This window comes from Anas platyrhynchos, chromosome 4, assembly GCF_047663525.1.
Source record: "Anas platyrhynchos isolate ZD024472 breed Pekin duck chromosome 4, IASCAAS_PekinDuck_T2T, whole genome shotgun sequence".
Lineage (NCBI taxonomy): Eukaryota > Metazoa > Chordata > Aves > Anseriformes > Anatidae > Anas > Anas platyrhynchos.
The window spans coordinates 17,361,877-17,380,240 of NC_092590.1; the positions used below are offsets into that span (position 1 = coordinate 17,361,877).

General features: G+C 61.1%; 2 protein-coding genes across 2 annotated transcripts; both read left to right on the forward strand.

Annotated features, from left to right (window-relative positions):
• Positions 1–3,760: 3,760 nt before the first annotated feature.
• Positions 3,761–10,030, forward strand: LOC140002362 (maestro heat-like repeat-containing protein family member 2B). Its single transcript, XM_072036783.1, has 19 exons — positions 3,761–4,013; positions 4,391–4,513; positions 4,603–4,771; positions 4,992–5,090; positions 5,461–5,615; positions 5,794–5,937; positions 6,057–6,149; positions 6,447–6,516; positions 6,626–6,739; positions 6,988–7,061; positions 7,284–7,403; positions 7,590–7,682; positions 7,837–7,990; positions 8,129–8,169; positions 8,327–8,465; positions 8,776–8,828; positions 8,939–9,049; positions 9,221–9,340; positions 9,503–10,030. Exons 1-19 carry the CDS (start codon positions 3,855–3,857, stop codon positions 9,752–9,754), a joined length of 2,283 nt encoding a protein of 760 aa, XP_071892884.1. The 5' UTR covers positions 3,761–3,854; the 3' UTR covers positions 9,755–10,030.
• A 33-nt stretch (positions 10,031–10,063) lies between these two features.
• Positions 10,064–16,644, forward strand: LOC119716768 (maestro heat-like repeat-containing protein family member 2B). The gene is made up of 20 exons (XM_072037109.1): positions 10,064–10,182; positions 10,379–10,501; positions 10,708–10,787; positions 10,919–11,018; positions 11,131–11,226; positions 11,540–11,644; positions 11,755–11,878; positions 12,025–12,158; positions 12,418–12,570; positions 12,730–12,884; positions 13,145–13,283; positions 13,480–13,670; positions 13,815–13,952; positions 14,132–14,243; positions 14,375–14,521; positions 14,820–15,002; positions 15,168–15,323; positions 15,428–15,550; positions 15,659–15,752; positions 15,902–16,644. The coding sequence occupies exons 1-20, from the start codon at positions 10,069–10,071 to the stop codon at positions 16,009–16,011; spliced, it is 2,577 nt and encodes an 858-aa protein (XP_071893210.1). The 5' UTR covers positions 10,064–10,068; the 3' UTR covers positions 16,012–16,644.
• Positions 16,645–18,364: the final 1,720 nt, after the last annotated feature.

The following is an 18,364-nucleotide window of genomic DNA, read 5'->3' on the forward strand; positions in this document are numbered from 1 at the left end:
CCTTCCCAGGGTGGTGTTGGTGGGAGCTGGGGCCGGGCAGCACTGCCTGTGCAAGCCTCTCAGCACTGGTGGGATGGGGAGGGTCATGGCCAAAGCACCAGTACTCTGATCCCCCCCATCCATGTCCAAATGTAGTCACAAGGCTGGGAAAAACAAGAAAACCTTGAAGAAAACTGGGAGGCCTGTAGCTTGTGTAGTCTTTCAGCCGAAAGAAAGAGACAGGTAGCCTTGAGCTAGCAGAAGCAAGGAAGGTAAGGGATAAAAGGGTCAAAAGAAGAAGGAGAAAGCCAGCTCCAGACTGGTTTTCTGACTAGAGTTACCTTTTGCTCGTAAAGGGGCATTAACATATGTTAATGTGGGATTTGGTGTCCCTCCCTCCACCGCTGCTCCTTTGTCATGAGCAAACTCAGTGGAGATAGCTTAGGTGAGCTAAGATAGCCAATCAAAAGTAACCAAAGAGAGGGTTTTCACAAGTTTGCTGCGTATAAATTATGGTGATTGGAGTCAGAGGCGTGCTTGCTTTGAGAAAGATCGCCAAGCACCTGACTCTGCAGAGTTATAGGATTCCTTATTGAATTAAAGGGCCTTCGTGTGGATTCTGACTCGGTGTGCCTATTGGCGCGGGCACGAACCTACGGACTACACAAACACGGCCTGGGGCAGAAAGAAAAGCAAAACGGGGGCAGCTGAAGGCGGCTGGGAAGGCAGCTGGGGAAACTGGGCTGGGGCAGGAAAACAGAGGTGAAATGTTGCACGCTGTAGCTCAACACCAGTCTCTGTGCACTGGTTTGGGGGCCCAATGTGGAGATGAAGTCATCAGCTGTCTCTGGGGGGCTCAAAATGAGCCTTGTTTGGCTGGTTTTCAGGCTCAGCAATGCAGGCAGAGTCCTGTGGGTTTCGGCCTTTAGAGGAGGCTCGTTGGGCAGCTGTGGGCGGCTTGAAAAGGGAGACCAGCTGCTGTGTTTTGTGGGCTCAGCCAGGCTCATTTGTCCACTTTGGGCGCTCGCACACGGAGAGTAAGCAGCGCGTTTTGGGGGCTGGGAATCGAGCCCAGTGCCAGTGTACTCCGGCTCAGAAACCCAACCCAGCGGCTGCTTTGGGGCCAAGCCCTCGGCCAGGCCAGACGGCCTGTGTTACTATGTATACAGTGCACAGTTGGGGCAGCTGGGGCATTCACATTTCAGCTCTGACAGCCATCGAGTTGCCCAGGCTGTTTGGACAAGCCCCAGCTGTAATTCCCTGCAGGCAGCTAATGACACGCACAACGCAGCCGGTCAGCGTTCACACCACGTGCGAGCACAGCACCAAGATGAAGACCGACCGTCGTGACACAGGGGGCCGGGATCAGGAACAGGGGCCGGGCCTCGCCGCGCAGCTGCCACCTGCACGGCTCCGCCTGGCGGGTGTGAGGCAGCCCCTCAGCGCCCTTCCCGAGGAGACCGTTACATGGCCGTTAGGTGGCGGTGACAGTCGTTACGTGGGCGTTACGGCTGTGAGATGGCCGCTTCTGCCTCAGCTTTTCCCTTCGTCACCAGAAGAAAGGAGTCTGACACCCAAGGCTGCGGTTCCCCGTGGTCTGAGGGCTGCCAGCCCCGTGACACTTAGCACAGGTGGCTCAGCAGTTCGTTCCGTTGGCTTGTCAAGGCAAGCAAAGTTTAATCACACGCTCACAGAATCATCTGGGTTGGAAGAGAGCTCCAAGAGCACCTAGTCCAACCTCTGACCTAACACTGACCAGTCCTCCACTAAACCATATCACATAGCTCTACATCTAAACATCTTTTAAAGACCTCCAGGGATGGTGACTCAGCCACCGAGCCCTGGGGTCACCACTAGTGACCGGCCTCCAACTGGATTCACTCCATTCACCACGACTCTTTGGGCTGGGCTATTCAGCTAGATTTTAGCCCAACGAAGCGTACACCAGTCCAAGCCATGAGCAGCCAGTTTCTGGAGGAGAATGCTGTGGGAAATGGCGTCAAAAGCCTTACTGAAGTCGAGATAGACCACAGCCACAGCCTTTCCCTCGTCCACTAAGCGCGTCACTTTGTCATAGCCGGAGATCAGGTTCGCCAAGCAGGACCTGCCTTTCATAAACCCATGCTGACTGGGCCTGATCTGGGCCTGCTTGCCCTTTAAGCGCCGTGTGATGACACTCAAGATAATCTGCTCCATGAGCTTCCCCAGCACTGAGGTCACACTGACAGGCCTATAGTTCCGCGGGTCTGCCCTCCGGCCCTTCTTGTAGATGGGCGTCACATTTGCTAGCCGCCAGTCAGCTGGGACCTCCCCTGATAGCCAGGACTGCTGCTAAGTGATGGGAAGCGACTTGGCCAGCTCTTCTGCCAGTTCTCTCAGTACCCTCAGGTGGATCCTATCTGGCCCCTTTGACTTCCATACATCTAAGTGCCGTAGCAGGTCGCCAACCATTTCCTTGTGGATTATGAGGGCCACATTCTGCTCCCCATCCCCTGCCACAAAGTCAGAGGGCTGGGTACCCAAGAGAACCACTGGTCTTGTCGCTGAAGACTGAGGCAAAGAAGGCATTAAGCACCTCAGCCTTTTCCTCAGTGGGGGCTTCCCTATGGCCAGCCTGCTCTCCAAGCTCAGCACGCAGCCTGTGGGGAAACCTCCTGCCAAACGTGCCAGTGCCGTTCGTCACGGGGTTGTGCCGCAGCTGCACCCCCTTGCGAAACAGAAGTGGAGAGAAAGAGTGGGCATTGCGGGCAGCAGCCGCGAGCAGCTTGTGCGCATCTTTGGCTTCGCAGTTTCGAAGGCACATGAGGCAGACCATGGAAGCACTGGGGCGTGAAATGGAGAAGGTGAACTATCCAGAGGTGGCTGCGGAGAGCATGTTGGCGCTGGCAGAAATACTTGGAAAGCTGATGGCGAATGGCTTGGGTGAGGCCTTCAGAAGAATAGCCTGCTTCTCCAGCTGAAATCAGCTGGAAGTGAGCTCCTGCCCCCTCCTCAGTGAGCAGCATCTGTGCTGTCTGCGCTGAGGAATTTGTGGGGAGGACCTGGGGACGCAGCAGCTGGGAGCGGAGGCCTGTGGCTGCTGCCTGTGGCCCCACTGCCCCAAAACAGCTCCAGGGGAAGGAAGGAGGGCTCTGTGCGGCCCGGGATGTGTCAGTCACGGAGCCGGGCTGGTGGCATCGTGCCACGGGAGGGTTGGGAGGGCCCTGGCCTTTGCTCCCCATCCCCCTCTGTGCGTGTCTGGGCGCAGAGACTCAGTTCCCCTAACCAGGACTCCCTTCTCTCACAGCTTGTGGCCTGACGAGGACTGGGAGAGTGGTGCTCCAAGTGCCTGACTTCAAGGAGCTGTGTGAGAGGCTGGAGACCATGGAGGACGGGTCTCCATGTGAGAGACCCTCTGTGCCCTTGGGGCAGGGGCTCGTCCCAGCCCTGCTCCGGACCTTTTTCCAGACAAACACTGTCTCATGGTGCACAGAAACTTCTTTCTTTGGAGACAATCAGGCAAAGGCACGGAGGGGAGCAGCGCTGCCACCTCCGGCCCTGCCCTGTGACGTGTCCCCGTATCTGTGGCAACCCTCTGTGAGGCGCGAGGCCCCTCAGCGAGGTCACAATGGCTGGGTGCCTTATAAGTGCTGCGGTGAGGGCAGGTGGCCCATTGCCTCTCGGCGGCCACAGGAGGAGGACCCGGAGAGAGATTCTGGGGTGATCCTGCTGTGATGGAGAGGCTGAGAGGATGTTTTGGTAAGGGGCAGTGGGAGGCCGGGGGCTGCATCCCCATGAGTTCCCAGCACCACCAGAGATGGGTCCCCAGCCTGTGCTCTTGGTGCTGGGAGGATGCCTGCCCCACCTGGTGCGAATCCCCACAGCCAGCCAAGCTGATGCAAACTGGTTGTTTCCTTCCATCTTCCTTTGCTTGTGTAGGGATCAGGACTAGACGAAGACGTCACAGGAACGGTGGCAGAGAGACGGGGTCTGAGACTCTTGCCACCTCTGCCGCCGTCGTGACTTCCTTGTTGAAGAAGCTGCAAGACAGAGAGGTGAGCTGCGCACATCCTGCTGTGCCGTGGGGGGTTGAGGGCTCCCCTCCACCCTCAACGCAGGGGTCTTGCCTGCTGGCCCCTCCGGTGTCCTGCTGCTGGGCTGACGCTGCTGCGCTGCCTCCTTTCACGCAGCAGCTCAGCCTGGAGCTGCCCAAGCCTCCGTCCTTGTCCTAGCCCTGCACCGTGGTCCCAGGCTGGCGCCTGGTGCTCGGTCGCTTCCCAGGGCTGCTGCTCCCTCGGCTCCTTGGTGTAGCTGGACGCAAGCTGGGACAGGACGCGCTGGTGCTGCCTGTGGGCTCTCCAGAGTGAGGGGCAGCAGCTCGCAGCTGCCCGGGAATAAGGGCAAAGCAAGAGGTGTCGTGGTCTCTCCCTAGGGTGAGCGAGCGGAGACTTACCGCCGCCTCGAGCACGTCTTGCAAGGAGATGACACCCGTCTGCGGAGCGGCGTTGTCAACCGAGTGCTCGCAGAGGTGTCTGGAGACATGAAGGCAGCCCAGGTGAGCTTGTTCTCTAGGAGGACGAACGGAGCAGCCCGCCTCTCCCCAGCTTTCTCCTGGGCAGCATTTCAGCTGTGGCTCTTTTTCAGGGCGCGATGACCGAAGTGACAGCAGCTGCTGGTGACGTCCTGGTGGCTCTGGCTCGTTCCCACTTCGAGTTTGTGATGTCCGAGCTCCAGGGCCACCTGAAGAGCATGAGGGGAGGAGCATGCCAGGAGTTTGTGCTCAGCACCTTGAGCAAACTGGCCAGCAGCTATGGTATGGCCCCTTTGGCCTCGTGCTCTGGGAGATGGTCCGTGACGGCCAGGAGCAGGGCCCCTGCCCCTCCCTGAAGGCTATTTTGGGCCGGCGGGCTGTGGGCTTGTGGCACCTCCTCGCCCGGAGCTGGGATTTCTCCCCAGCCCTCCTGCCCGCGGTGCTGCTCTGGCTCTGGCTGACCGTGGCTCCCTCTGTCCCTCTGCCCGTCCTCTCTCTGCAGCCCTGCGGTGCATCCCCTTCGCCCAAATGACGCTCGCTGCTCTGCACGCCGTGCTGAGCCACGTGGAGAGCAGCCGGATCCTGCGCGCCATCTGCAGTGGTGAGTAGAGGGGAAGGGGCCGGGCGGGCTCTCGCTGCCTCGCTCCGATCGGATGGCGGCGTGGTCCTGCGCTGGGGGGCAAATTTGGGAAGGGCAGGGCGGGGGCTGCAATGCTAAGTGCTGGAGGGGAAGAGGCCTGCGAGGAGGAGGAGGAGGAGGAGGAGGAGGAGGAGGTAGAGAAGGAGGCTGAGGTGCAGTGGGCAGGAGGGGAGAAGGGGCACCGTAGTTTAGTCCAGATGCCTGGAGCACAGCACTTGCCGGTCCCGAGCCGAAGCCTGGCGAGCCAGGGACTGCTCCACACGGGCGTGGGCGAGGGAGCCGGGCACGCTGCCTGTTGCCGGCTTTGACGAGCTCCTTTCTTGTGGTGCAGTGCTGGAGCAGTGGTCGAGGGCGATCAACGCTTACTTCAATGCCTGGGAGCAGTGCCCCTTCCCTCGCATCGGGGAGGCGCAGCTCTGCGAGCAGGTGTACGACCTGTTCTGCCACGCGGTGGGAAACTGGCTGGGCCGTGACGAGGAGGAGGAGGTGAGAGCTGCTGGCCCTTTGGCAGGGGAACGCTTGCTGTCCTCTGGAGAGAGCCAGAGATGTCTCTCCTCTGGAGAGAAGGGAAAGGGAAAGCCCCCTGTGGGCAAGGCAGGCATGTGCTGGGGGACGCCGAGTGCTGCACAGCCCTCAGAGCATCTCGCCTCTCTTCCCTCTGCAGGACAAGCAGGCCGTCTTGGGAGCAGTGGCTGCTATGATGGCCGTCGTCCTCCGTGATGCACAGCACCAGGACAACGTGTGGAAGCAGGTCTTCTGGCTCCTGCGGCAGTACCAGGAGCTCCAGGAGACTTGCCGGGTGACAGAGGTGAGGCGTTGCGCGGGGTCTGGTGCAGCTGTGGGCAGGGCTTCCCCATGCCACAGGCGTGCTGGGTTTCTTCCTTCCCACGTGCCTTTAACCCGCTCGTCCTCTCCCTTCTCTTGTAGAGCCTCCGTTATTTCCTGACGACCTTGGAGGAACTTCACGCTGTCGCCCCCCAGGACAAGCTCCATGCCATCGCTGCTGCTGTGCACCACCAGGTAAAGGGAGCCCATGCCTGTGCCGCTGGCCCAGGTCCTGCAGGCCGCATTGCCACAGACGGGGCGGGCAGGGCAGGGCAGGGCGTCCTTCCACCAGGACCTTCCTGGAGCTGCCTCGAGGCTGTGAGCACCCCGATCCTGGATGTTTTGCGCAGGCCCGAGGGGCAGCTCAGTTCCTTCAGCCGTTTCCCCCTCAGCCACCTGGCAGGAGGCCTCTGGAGTGCCGGGACCCAAAAGGCAGCCTCTGATGGCTGCTCTGCCTGCGATCGGTCTCTAAAATGGACCTTTTTCCCACAGATTGTGGAGGAGGACAGGCAGCACAGCGCAGGCCACAAAGAAGAACTGAGGCAGTGCATTGTGCTTCAAGGTAAGGGAGGGAAGGGGACGATGCCCGTCGCGTGCTCGCAACTTCCTTGTGAACCTCAGCCGTGGGGTTTTGCTGACTATTCACGCAAAACGTGGTGTCCTGCCCGCAGCTCGAATCTGCCCGGAGGAGACAATCATGTTCCTGCTGTCCCACCTGAGCAGCGAGGACGAGGGCACCCGCAGGACAGCGCTGACTCTGCTGGGAGCTGTGGCACGCACTGACGGTCAGTACCACAGGCCAGGCCTGGGGCAGTCGGGGGGCTGAAGCTATCTGCTGTCGGAGCTTTCAGGCCCGGCAAGGCAGTAGTAGCTGCAGAAACAAAGTCCTTCTGGGACGCCAGTGCTTCCCCTGCAGTCAGAGCCCAGCCCTGCCGTGCTGTCCCGCTTGTGCGTGAGAAGCCTGGGAGCTTCGAGGGATCCCTTCTGCCATCTGAGCCCTGCCTGAACGCGGACCTCTCTGTGTCTCTTGTAGAGCCTGCAGTGAGAGAGAAGCTGCCCCTAATGGTAGAGGCCGTGCAGCCCTTGTTCATTGAGGCCAGCACCCAGGTGAGCTCATTTGGGAAGGAACAGCGAGAGCAGTGGGGCAGGGCAAGCCCCCCGAGCCGGCAGGTTGTGGAGCTGTACAAAGCCGAGCCCCGAGCCCAGGCAGCGAAGGCTTCTCCTGCGCGCTCGGTGCCTCTCCATGGGCTGCGGGGGCTGCCCCAGGCGAAGGTGGCTTCCCTGTGGCTGCTGGCGGGGCAGACCGTAACCACAGCGTCCCCTTGGCAGGTGAGGAGCGCGCTCCTGGGTTTCATCAGGGACCTGCTCAGCGTCAGCATCCCGAGCTGCTTGGCGTGGGAAGCGGTGGCGCACATCTTTGTCGAGTTCAGGCGGGCCTCGGACAGACTGGTAAGGACAGAGCGGGACACCCGCGGCTCGGTCCCGTGCCCAGGCTGTGCCGAGAGCTCCCTCAGTGCAGCGCTCGCTGCTCCCGAGCTGGGGCTGGGACGTGGGGCCTGGCCATCCTCCTCCTCCACAGAGCCTCCTGAGGCAGGAGCTGGGAGTAACGGGGGGTTTCCCAACGCTGTCTTGCAGGCAGTAGAAGACCTCCAAGAAGAAAGAGACCTTCGGGCCCAGTGCATAGATGTCCTGGAGTCTCTGGATGTCTCCGTTGGAGGCATGACCCAAGTAAGTGGTCCTGCTCCCCGCTGCTGCAGCCGCTGTGCACCTGCAGGGTGTTTTGGCCAGCCCTCGCCTGCCCCTTTTGGGGAAAGCCGTCCTTTCCCGCTCCGAGCCGCGATGGGCATGCTGACGTGCCAAACTGCCTCCTCTTCCTCTGCAGCTCTTGTGGCCACGGCTCCTGCAGTACATGGTGCCGGGCCAGTACTGCGGCCTGCTGCTCCCGCTGTCCCGCTGTCTCCAAGCCGTGATCGAGAGACAGAAGCAAACAGAAGGGCAAGAGGACAGCGAGAAGCCTGATGCTGCCCAGGGGCAAGGTGAGAGCAGAAAGTGCCCCAGCAACGTGTGCCGGGCTCGGCCAGGGGCTCCCTCCCAGCTGCATGGGGGCGTCGAAGGTGCGAGGGGCTGGGGGCGAGGTGCTCAGGGGCTCACCCTGCCTTTCTTCCTCCTTGCAGACAAGACGCCCACGCCACAGGCGCTCCTGGTTCAGCTGCTGGTGAGTAGCGGGGCCGCGGGGAAAGAGCTTTTCTGGCCAGGGGCAGGGGGAGGTGCTGGGGCAGGGCTGCTTTTGCTTTTTGGAGTCGAGCTCCCTGGTGGGAGAAGCCGCGTCCCCGGCGGAAGGAGTGAGCCCGTCTCTCTCTGTCCTCACCTAGGTGGTGGCGGCTTCTGCTGGGTGCGGAGAATGCGGGGCCGCTGCCCTACAGCTGCTGCAGGCCCTGCAGAGCAGGATCCACAGATCCCTGAGGGACCTGTGGCCCATGCGCATCCCCCGCATGCTGCAGTACCTGGAAGGTAAGGTGCTAGTGTGGAGCGCCGGGCTCAGGAGAGCTGGAGGGGGCAGGAAAAGAGCCTCCCTCCCAGCACGGCGGAGGGGAACCGCTGCCGTCCCCCTTCCGGGCAGCCAGCGTGGAGGCTGGGATCTGCTGGGATCGGCTTGCCCCTGGGGTCTGCAGCCTGGCAAGAGCTGTGGTGCAGGCAGTCTGAGGCCCTGTCAAGCCTGGGACTTGTGGGGGTCTGGGCTCCCAGGGAAGGAGAGCGCGGAACTCTTCCCTGGTGCTGGCTCAAGTGACAGCGAGGGATTTTGCTTCCTCTTGCTTTGCAGAGCATCCAGAGGGCTCCCTGGACTCCGAAGAGTGGCAGTGCTATCTGCTTAAGGTACAGCATCCCCGGGGGTGAGGCTGCGGGCAGTTGTGCCCCCGCCGCTCCTGTGCAAGGCCCGGGCAAAGGGCGAGACAACATTGGCCTCCTGTCGTGTTCCCCCCCAGTTCCTGACGGAGTCAGCGGAGGAGATGCAGGAGGACCAGCCATGGATCGTGTGCCTGAGCCGGGAGCTGAGCCAGCAGCTGAGCAGCTCCTCCAGCAGCAAGGAGGACAAGGTTTGTTCCCTGCCTGCGCCCTCCTGGCAGCACAGCCCGGGGCACCCGGCTCCGGGGCTGGGGCTGAAGGAGCGCGTTCCCGTGCGGGCTGTCGGCACCGCTCCCCCTGCCCTCGCCCCAAAGGTGCTTCCCTCCGCTACCACGGCTCGGGCTCGGGCTCTTCTCTTGCAGGAGTTCCTGTACCGGGCTCTCGGCACGGTGCTGGCCTCTTGTCGGCGGCTCACCCACGTCCAAGGGCAGCTGCTGAAATACTTGAAAGAAACGGATGCCACCAGGCCGTGTGACAAACAGGTGAAGGTTCCTCTCCCTCTCCTGCCCCCGCTCTGCCCAGTGTCCCCATGTCCCTGCTCCGGACCTTTTCCATTTCCTGGGAGCTGCCGTTTCCCTTGGGCAATGTCCTGCCTTGCCGTCGTACGCGTGCCAGAGCTCACTCCCATTTCTCCGTCATTGCAGGGAATAGCTTCCGTGGTCTCCTACGCTGCTGAGCGCCACTTCTACCTGGCCCTGGATGCAATGAGCATGGTCCGCAAGGCGCTCATCAAATTCGGCAGACGGCAAAGGGTAATGGCTGCAGGCTTTGAGTGTTCGGCCTTCTCTTGCCCTCTTTTCACTTCCCGAACGGTGGTGGCCGAGTCGTGGCACCCACGTTGCACTTGTCCCTCCCGGCAGAGCTACCTAAGACGCCTGCCCCCTGCAGAAAGCTGAGGGCCAGGAGCCCTGTGAGCTGTGGCTGGCTCTGCCCCTAGCCTGGGGGCCACGGGCAAGCCTTCCACGGCCAGCACACCCCTGACGGGCACGGGCTGCTCGCCTCAGGGCAGGACCGGGACAAACTCCTTCAGATGCTTTTCCACGGCCCTGCACAGCCGAGCCAGACAGCTCCCTCACAGCCCCGCTCCCCAGCCCCACAAATTGGCGGCGGCCCGGGGCACAGCAGGGCATCGGACTGACATCTCGGGGCATCTTTGTCAACACAGCTGCCGGACAGGGAGCGGAGACTTCAGGCCACACGGGCTGCAGTCATGCTTACCTATGGCAAGATTGCACTGCGTGCGCCCAAGGCAGAACTGCTGGACTGCGTGGAGAAATGCATCCTGGCCAACATCCTGGAGCTCTTCCATGCCTGCAGAACAAAGGTAGGGGCGTGGGGCACAGAGGAAGGAGCAGGGAGGGCTGGGTGCCCCCACGTGCCGAGATGGACGGCCTCTTTCTGAGCGTCCCCTGCGTGCTTTGTCCTGAACGTCCAGCCCCAGCCCCGAAGAAGCCCTCGCCCGTGCTCCTCTCCCAGCTCTCCAAGCAGTTCAACTGGTGTTTTTCTCTCTCCGGTCTCAGGAGCTGCAGCACAAGCTCGCCCTGGTGAACAGTATCCAGGAGGTCACCCGTGCCATCCAGGTTGTGGACACCAAGCAGAGATTCAGGCTCTGCAAGAAGCCGGAGGTGCTGAACGTCCTGCTGGTGAGTGCCTGGAGCTGGGGCTGCCCGCAGGGGAGGCAGCTTTTCCCGGAGGTCTCCAGCGGCCACCCCCCAGCTCCTCGTCCCCAGCTGCTGGGCCCTGGGGCGCTGGCACTCGGTGGCTCCGTGGTGGCCGTGGGGATGAAGGGGCTGGTGCGGGCCCCTCCGTGCCCCTGCCCACCCTGAGTGCGTCTCTCTGGGCCTTGCAGGACCTGATGAGGGAGGATGGCTGCGACAGCCCTGTGTCCCGAGTGCATCTCAAGGTGCTTCGGCTGCTGGAGCAGTTGAGGTGAGCTCTGTGCCCCAGGCTGGGGGGGCCGGCTCTGGGGCTCAAACCCAGCTGGCATTTGGGCCACTCTGGAGACGGCTGGTAAAGCCCCTCACTGTTTTACTGTTTTCTCCCCCTTTTTCTGCATCCAGCAAGCTGGAGCCTCGCGTGGACTGGGAGAAGAGGTGCTCCCAGGTGGCCGTGTGCTGCTGGAGAGTCCTGTCGTGCCCTCCTGCGGACACAGAGCTGCAGGTACCTGCCAGCCCTTCCCTGCACACCTCTCCGTCGGGATCGCACCTCAGCGCTCCCTGTGCTCTGGCAGCTGCCGCGGTGCTGAACCTCAGTCCTCCTTTCCCGCTTTCAGCCTCTGCAAGCGTCGTGTGAGGAAGCTCTGGGCCAGCTGATGTCAGCCTTCCTCCAAGCGGAAGGCACCTCCCGCGCCTTCGCGGACATGGTCTTGGTGAGTAGCCATGGGGCAGAGCTGGGGCCTTCGGGGATGCTCCGAGGGGGATCCGTTCCCTGCTGCGATGCCAGGGCAGGCAAAGGAACGGGCCCCGCGGGAGGCAGAGCCAAGAGCCAGGCTGGCACAGGGAGATGCCGGTGGGGAAACGGCTCCTGGGGGAGGGCAGGGGGGTGGCAGTGCCGGTGCTTGGCGGGGCTGGGGCCACGCGGAGCCCCAGGGCAGGGGCCAGGAGAGGAGGGAGGGAGGCAGAGAGGGGTGGCGGGGGGAGAAAGAAGGACGCCCGTCACGAGACACGTCTGCTCCACCCCAGGTCTTGCTGCACCAACTCACCTCAAGGAACGCGTGGCAGCAAGAGAGGGCCCTGCAGCTCTGCGCCCAGCTGCTGGGCACTTACGAAGAGTTCTTCAAGTGCTCGGTGAGTACGAGCCCCGCGTGCCCCATTCCCTCTCCCTGCTGGCCACGGCCCGGGGAGGCGAGCAGGCACTGGGCTGCCTGCGACCTTCCTCCTGCCTCTCGCCCCCACAGAGGGAACTCGCCTGCTCGGGCTTCGGCTCCTTGCTCGGTGTGCTGGGGCCTCTGCTGAGCGACTCCCAGGCCGCGTCCCGGCGGAGGGCAGGGGCCTGCCTCAGCTGCCTTCTCCGGATCCAAGGTGAGGAAAGCGGGTTCTTCCTGGCCCCCAGCAGCCCCATCTTCTCTTCCTTCCCTGCCCAGCGAGGCCACTGCTCCCCATCCCCCTCTGTGCGTGTCTGGGCCCAGAGATTCAGTTCCCCTAACCAGGACTCCCTTCTCTCACAGCTTGTGGCCTGGCGAGGGCTCGGAGAGTGGTGCTCCAAGTGCCCCACTTGCATCAGGGCATCAGGGATCTGTGTGAGAGGCTGGACACCGTGGAGGACGGGCCTCTGCGTGAGGACCGTGCCGAAATAGCGAAGGTAACTGGCTCCAGAGAGTGGGGTGGGGTCCCAGTGCCTTTGTCAGGAGGTGCGTTTTGCACGCAGGGAAACAAGACGAGAGGAGATGGTTCTAAGCCTCTCCGCTGCAGGAAGTACGAAAAACAGCGTGTGCACAGAGGAGTGTGCCCCGAGTGCCCTCTCAATGACCAGTGAGCTGCGGAGCTCAGAGGCCCCTCGCGTCTCCTTTCTGTCCGAAAGAGCTGGAGCAGAGCCGTGACAGTCTCTCCTCTCTCTCCAGGATGTTTGCCAGTACCTCCCCCAGGGACAGGCCAGGAGCTTCATGGACTCCATCACGAAGACCTTCTCGTGCACTAACCAGCAGCGTGCACGAGCAGCTGGCGACTGGCTGATCGCATTCCTGGAGACACGCGGAAACGAAATATACCCAGAGGTACGGGAGACACTTGTTCCCCTCGGCCTTGACGTTTCTCTGCTGGCTGTCGTGCTGCGCCTCGTGTGGACTGAAGAAACGCAGCCCGAGCGCGGGGCTGAGGGGACCGCACAGGCAAAGGATACGCTGAAGTGTTCCCTCTCGCCCCTTTCCTTGCAGGTGCCTGAATTCATGAAGATCCTGTGGGAGGCCAGGCGCACCGTGCAGCAGAGCCCCCTCAAGGACCTCTTCTTCAAGGCACTCTGTCTCCTGGCCGGCTTCCGCAGCCAGGCTGTGGTGGACACCCTCCTCCAGACAGAATCGCCCTCAGAGAGGTATGTGCGCTCCCCCTTGCCCCTCCGTGGCCACCAAACAGCAACCCCACGGCTTGCCTGCAGTGGGGGGATCCAGGGAAGCAGCAGGTCCCATTCCTCCCCCAGAAGCCTGAGCTCTGCGAGATCGGGCGCTCATGTCTCTGGGGAAGCAGGCATCGTGTGCCCTGCTGCTGGCGAGGAGAGCGTTTGGCCTCTGGGGAGGGAGGGCACCAGGGGTCCCAGAGGACAGGGCTCACAGGTGAACGTCTGTTTGCTTGCAGAGACGAGCAGCTCTGGAGGAGCCTGGGCAGCAGCGACCTCGGGCCTAAGGTGCTGTATCACTTAATTTGGAGACTGAACGAGGCATCTGAAGCCAGGTGTCGGCTCACGGTTGCTGCTCAACCGCTGGATCCTTTCAAGGTATGCTCGTCGGCAGGAGCATCTCTACAGCTTCCCACCTGCTTTCTCACTTAGCTCAGCAGGGTGAGGGAGTTGGGGGTCACCCCAAGGTGTGAGACTTGCAGGCAGGAAGAGTCCCCCAGGGGGACAGGGGCACCACCGGGCTGGTGGGAAAGGCAGTGTTTAACAGGTTGTTTTGGCTCACATTTTCCTGCAGCTCCTCTGTGCCATCTGTGAGGTGATGTCTGCTCTGCTGACCACGAAGGAAACCCGGGACGTGCTTCTTTGCCTCCTTCCCGTCCTCCTGAAGTGGGTCAGCATTGAACTGGGAACACTGGTGCTGTTTCCCCCCCTGAGTCTTCCGGCAGAAATCTTCAAGGAAACGGAAGAAGAGGAGCTGGTGTGCGGGTAAGGAGCAGCAGGGGCAGAGAACGGGGGGCTTCAGTTCCCCAGCCAGGCACATTTGTTCGTGATGCTGAGGGAGCCAAAGGGCTGCCCTGTTTCCCAGGTGTGGAAATTTCTGAGGGTTTTCTGTGGGTTTTCGTTCGCCAGACCCTACAGCGCTGCTCTGGAACAAGTGCTGGGAAGACTCCTGGACGAGAGGTGGCAGCGGGTGCTCTGGAATCATCGAGTGTGGCCGTCCCTGGACGTGCCTCAGTGGCACTGCAACGCCGTGCAGCTCCTGACCAGGTGAGAGCCCAGTGCTGCATCTCACCTCCCCCCGGGAAGCAGCCGCAGGACCCTTCCCATGTGCCTGGGGAGCTCTCCTGGGAGGCAGGGCAGCGCCTGCACCGCAGCAGGGGACGTTTTGGGCCGCGGCCCGGGGCCTTCCCACCTGACCACGTCACCTGCTTGTGCTCTCTGTGCAGAGTGCTGCTCCGTGCCCAGCTCGTCTCACGTTTGCTGATAAACAGCTTCATGCTGTGGCTGCACTCCCCCTCGCAAAACCTGCAACTCACGGCGCTGGCTTTCTTCGCAGAGGTGAGGCGGCGCGTGGGGAAGGGCGGGCTCAGAGGGCTTTTCCAAAGAAACTGCTGCTTGGGGTGTCTCTTCATGGAAGAGACCAGCCCAGGTCCCTTCTCGGCACTGACAGAGCTTTGGCTGTCTTGTAGGTGGTGAAGGACCCGCCAGCTGAGGGGAAGCATCTCCTGAAGCCCCTGGTGTGGGTCTTCCTGGAGAAGCTGAAGAGTCCGAGCCGTGCTGTGAAGCAGATGGCAGCGAGAGGCCTGGGCCGTGCTGTCAGTGGCTTGCCCAAGAAGGTGAGGTGCACTTCCCTCTGCTCTGGCTGCAGCCCCCCAGCAGAGAGCCGGGCAGGGCTGCAGGGCAGTTGGGGAGCCTGGGGCAGAGCAGCACAGGCAGATGGGGGCTTCCCAACAGCCAGGCTGCTCTCCAAGCTCAGCACGCAGCCTGCGGGGAAACCTCTTGCCAAACGTGCCAGTGCCGTTCGTCACGGGGTTGTGCCGCAGCTGCACCCCCTTGCGAAACAGCAGTGGGGAGAAAGGGTGGGCATTGCGGGCAGCAGCCGCGAGCAGCTTGTGCGCATCTTTGGCTTTGCAGTTTCGAAGGCACAAGAGGAACATCATGGAAGCACTGGGGCGTGAAATGGAGAAGGTGGACTGTCCTGGGGTGGCTGCGGAGAGCATGTTGGCCCTGGAAGAAATATTTGCAAATCAGACGGCGAAGGGCTCGGGCATGGCCTTCAAAAGCATCGCCCGCTCCACCAGGAAGTTCTTCGATGCCGTGAGTGAACCTACTTTTCTGCCACTTGTCCGAGGGGTGTGGGGTGGGCGGGGGCCTGCCTGTGCTGCGTGGAGGTGCTCCTGCAGGCAACCAGCTGCTGGGGCCCAGCAGGCTGGGAGGAGGTACCTTCATAACCCAGCTCACAGATGGCTTTCTGGGTTGCAGGAGCAAAAGGAGCTTCGTTTTGCGGCCTTCCATCTCTACGCGGCCCTGGCTGCTGGCGCCAAGGGCGATCTCACCACGTTCTTCAGAGCAGAAGTGGAGCAGACGTTGGGCAGACTCTTCCTGCACCTCCAGGACCCCAGCTATGCAGTATCCACCGTAAGGACCCCTTGAGCGTCTTTGCAATCCCACAGAAAGGCTCCCTGAGGAGCTGCCTCCCGGGCATAGGAGAAGGAACGACCAAGCACAATGCTCTTTTCCAGGCTTGCAAGACAGCCCTCTACAGCTGTGCTCCTTTTGTTGAGCCAAAGGGGCTGCAGGTGGTCGTCATGAATTCCATCGGGTGCAGTGGGGCAGAGCTGCAGCGCGATGTCTACTCTTACCTGGTGAGTGAGCCCTGTCCCGGGGGGATGCTGGGGCCATGGGAGTCGGAGGGCTCGGCAACGAGGCCTCTGTGGCCCAAGCAGAATTCACACCTCCCTGCTCTCCCCCAGGAGACAGCTGCTCCCGAGCTGCTGAAGAAACTGAAGCACCAGCAGGAGTCACCACAGGAGACGCGCTTCACAGATGCCACTCTCCACGTCCTTGGTGAGAGCCGGGACCGAGCTCTCTGCTCCGCTCCCACCGGGGCGGCCCAAGGGCTGCCAAGCGCTGCCCCAGCCGCCTTCCCTACGGTGCCCAGGAGGGCACGGCCAGGGGCCATATCTTGACACTGCCTCTTCTTCCCCACACTACAGAAGCCAGCGTGGAGCACCAAGAGAGCACAACGCATGCTGAAGACATCCCAGAGCATGCAGAAGATCTCTCGGGGGACACAGAAGACATCCCCGAGCTTTTAGAGGCCTGAATAAAAGTCCAGAGAGCACAGCGGGTGCAGACCGGGTCCTTCCCAGGGTGGTGTTGGTGGGAGCTGGGGCCGGGCAGCGCTGCCTGTGCAAGCCTCTCAGCACTGGTGGGATGGGGAGGGTCATGGCCAAAGCACCAGTACTCTGATCACCCCCATCCATGTCCAAATGTAGTCACAAGGCTGGGAAAAACAAGAAAACCTTGAAGAAAACTGGGAGGCCTGTAGCTTGTGTAGTCTTTCAGCCGAAAGAAAGAGACAGGTAGCCTTGAGCTAGCAGAAGCAAGGAAGGTAAGGGATAAAAGGGTCAAAAGAAGAAGGAGAAAGCCAGCTCCAGACTGGTTTTCTGACTAGAGTTACCTTTTGCTCGTAAAGGGGCATTAACATATGTTAATGTGGGATTTGGTGTCCCTCCCTCCACCGCTGCTCCTTTGTCATGAGCAAACTCAGTGGAGATAGCTTAGGTGAGCTAAGATAGCCAATCAAAAGTAACCAAAGAGAGGGTTTTCACAAGTTTGCTGCGTACAGATTATGGTGATTGGAGTCAGAGGCGTGCTTGCTTTGAGAAAGATCGCCAAGCACCTGACTCTGCAGAGTTATAGGATTCCTTATTGAATTAAAGGGCCTTCGTGTGGATTCTGACTCGGTGTGCCTATTGGCGCGGGCACGAACCTACGGACTACACAAACACGGCCTGGGGCAGAAAGAAAAGCAAAACGGGGGCAGCTGAAGGCGGCTGGGAAGGCAGCTGGGGAAACTGGGCTGGGGCAGGAAAACAGAGGTGAAATGTTGCACGCTGTAGCTCAACACCAGTCTCTGTGCACTGGTTTGGGGGCCCAATGTGGAGATGAAGTCATCAGCTGTCTCTGGGGGGCTCAAAATGAGCCTTGTTTGGCTGGTTTTCAGGCTCAGCAATGCAGGCAGAGTCCTGTGGGTTTCGGCCTTTAGAGGAGGCTCGTTGGGCAGCTGTGGGCGGCTTGAAAAGGGAGACCAGCTGCTGTGTTTTGTGGGCTCAGCCAGGCTCATTTGTCCACTTTGGGCGCTCGCACACGGAGAGTAAGCAGCGCGTTTTGGGGGCTGGGAATCGAGCCCAGTGCCAGTGTACTCCGGCTCAGAAACCCAACCCAGCGGCTGCTTTGGGGCCAAGCCCTCGGCCAGGCCAGACGGCCTGTGTTACTATGTATACAGTGCACAGTTGGGGCAGCTGGGGCATTCACATTTCAGCTCTGACAGCCATCGAGTTGCCCAGGCTGTTTGGACAAGCCCCAGCTGTAATTCCCTGCAGGCAGCTAATGACACGCACAACGCAGCCGGTCAGCGTTCACACCACGTGCGAGCACAGCACCAAGATGAAGACCGACCGTCGTGACACAGGGGGCCGGGATCAGGAACAGGGGCCGGGCCTCGCCGCGCAGCTGCCACCTGCACGGCTCCGCCTGGCGGGTGTGAGGCAGCCCCTCAGCGCCCTTCCCGAGGAGACCGTTACATGGCCGTTAGGTGGCGGTGACAGTCGTTACGTGGGCGTTACGGCTGTGAGATGGCCGCTTCTGCCTCAGCTTTTCCCTTCATCACCAGAAGAAAGGAGTCTGACACCCAAGGCTGCGGTTCCCCGTGGTCTGAGGGCTGCCAGCCCCGTGACACTTAGCACAGGTGGCTCAGCAGTTCGTTCCGTTGGCTTGTCAAGGCAAGCAAAGTTTAATCACACGCTCACAGAATCATCTGGGTTGGAAGAGAGCTCCAAGAGCACCTAGTCCAACCTCTGACCTAACACTGACCAGTCCTCCACTAAACCATATCACATAGCTCTACATCTAAACATCTTTTAAAGACCTCCAGGGATGGTGACTCAGCCACCGAGCCCTGGGGTCACCACTAGTGACCGGCCTCCAACTGGATTCACTCCATTCACCACGACTCTTTGGGCTGGGCTATTCAGCTAGATTTTAGCCCAACGAAGCGTACACCAGTCCAAGCCATGAGCAGCCAGTTTCTGGAGGAGAATGCTGTGGGAAATGGCGTCAAAAGCCTTACTGAAGTCGAGATAGACCACAGCCACAGCCTTTCCCTCGTCCACTAAGCGCGTCACTTTGTCATAGCCGGAGATCAGGTTCGCCAAGCAGGACCTGCCTTTCATAAACCCATGCTGACTGGGCCTGATCTGGGCCTGCTTGCCCTTTAAGCGCCGTGTGAAGACACTCAAGATAATCTGCTCCATGAGCTTCCCCAGCACTGAGGTCACACTGACAGGCCTATAGTTCCGCAGGTCTGCCCTCCGGCCCTTCTTGTAGATGGGCGTCACATTTGCTAGCCGCCAGTCAGCTGGGACCTCCCCTGATAGCCAGGACTGCTGCTAAGT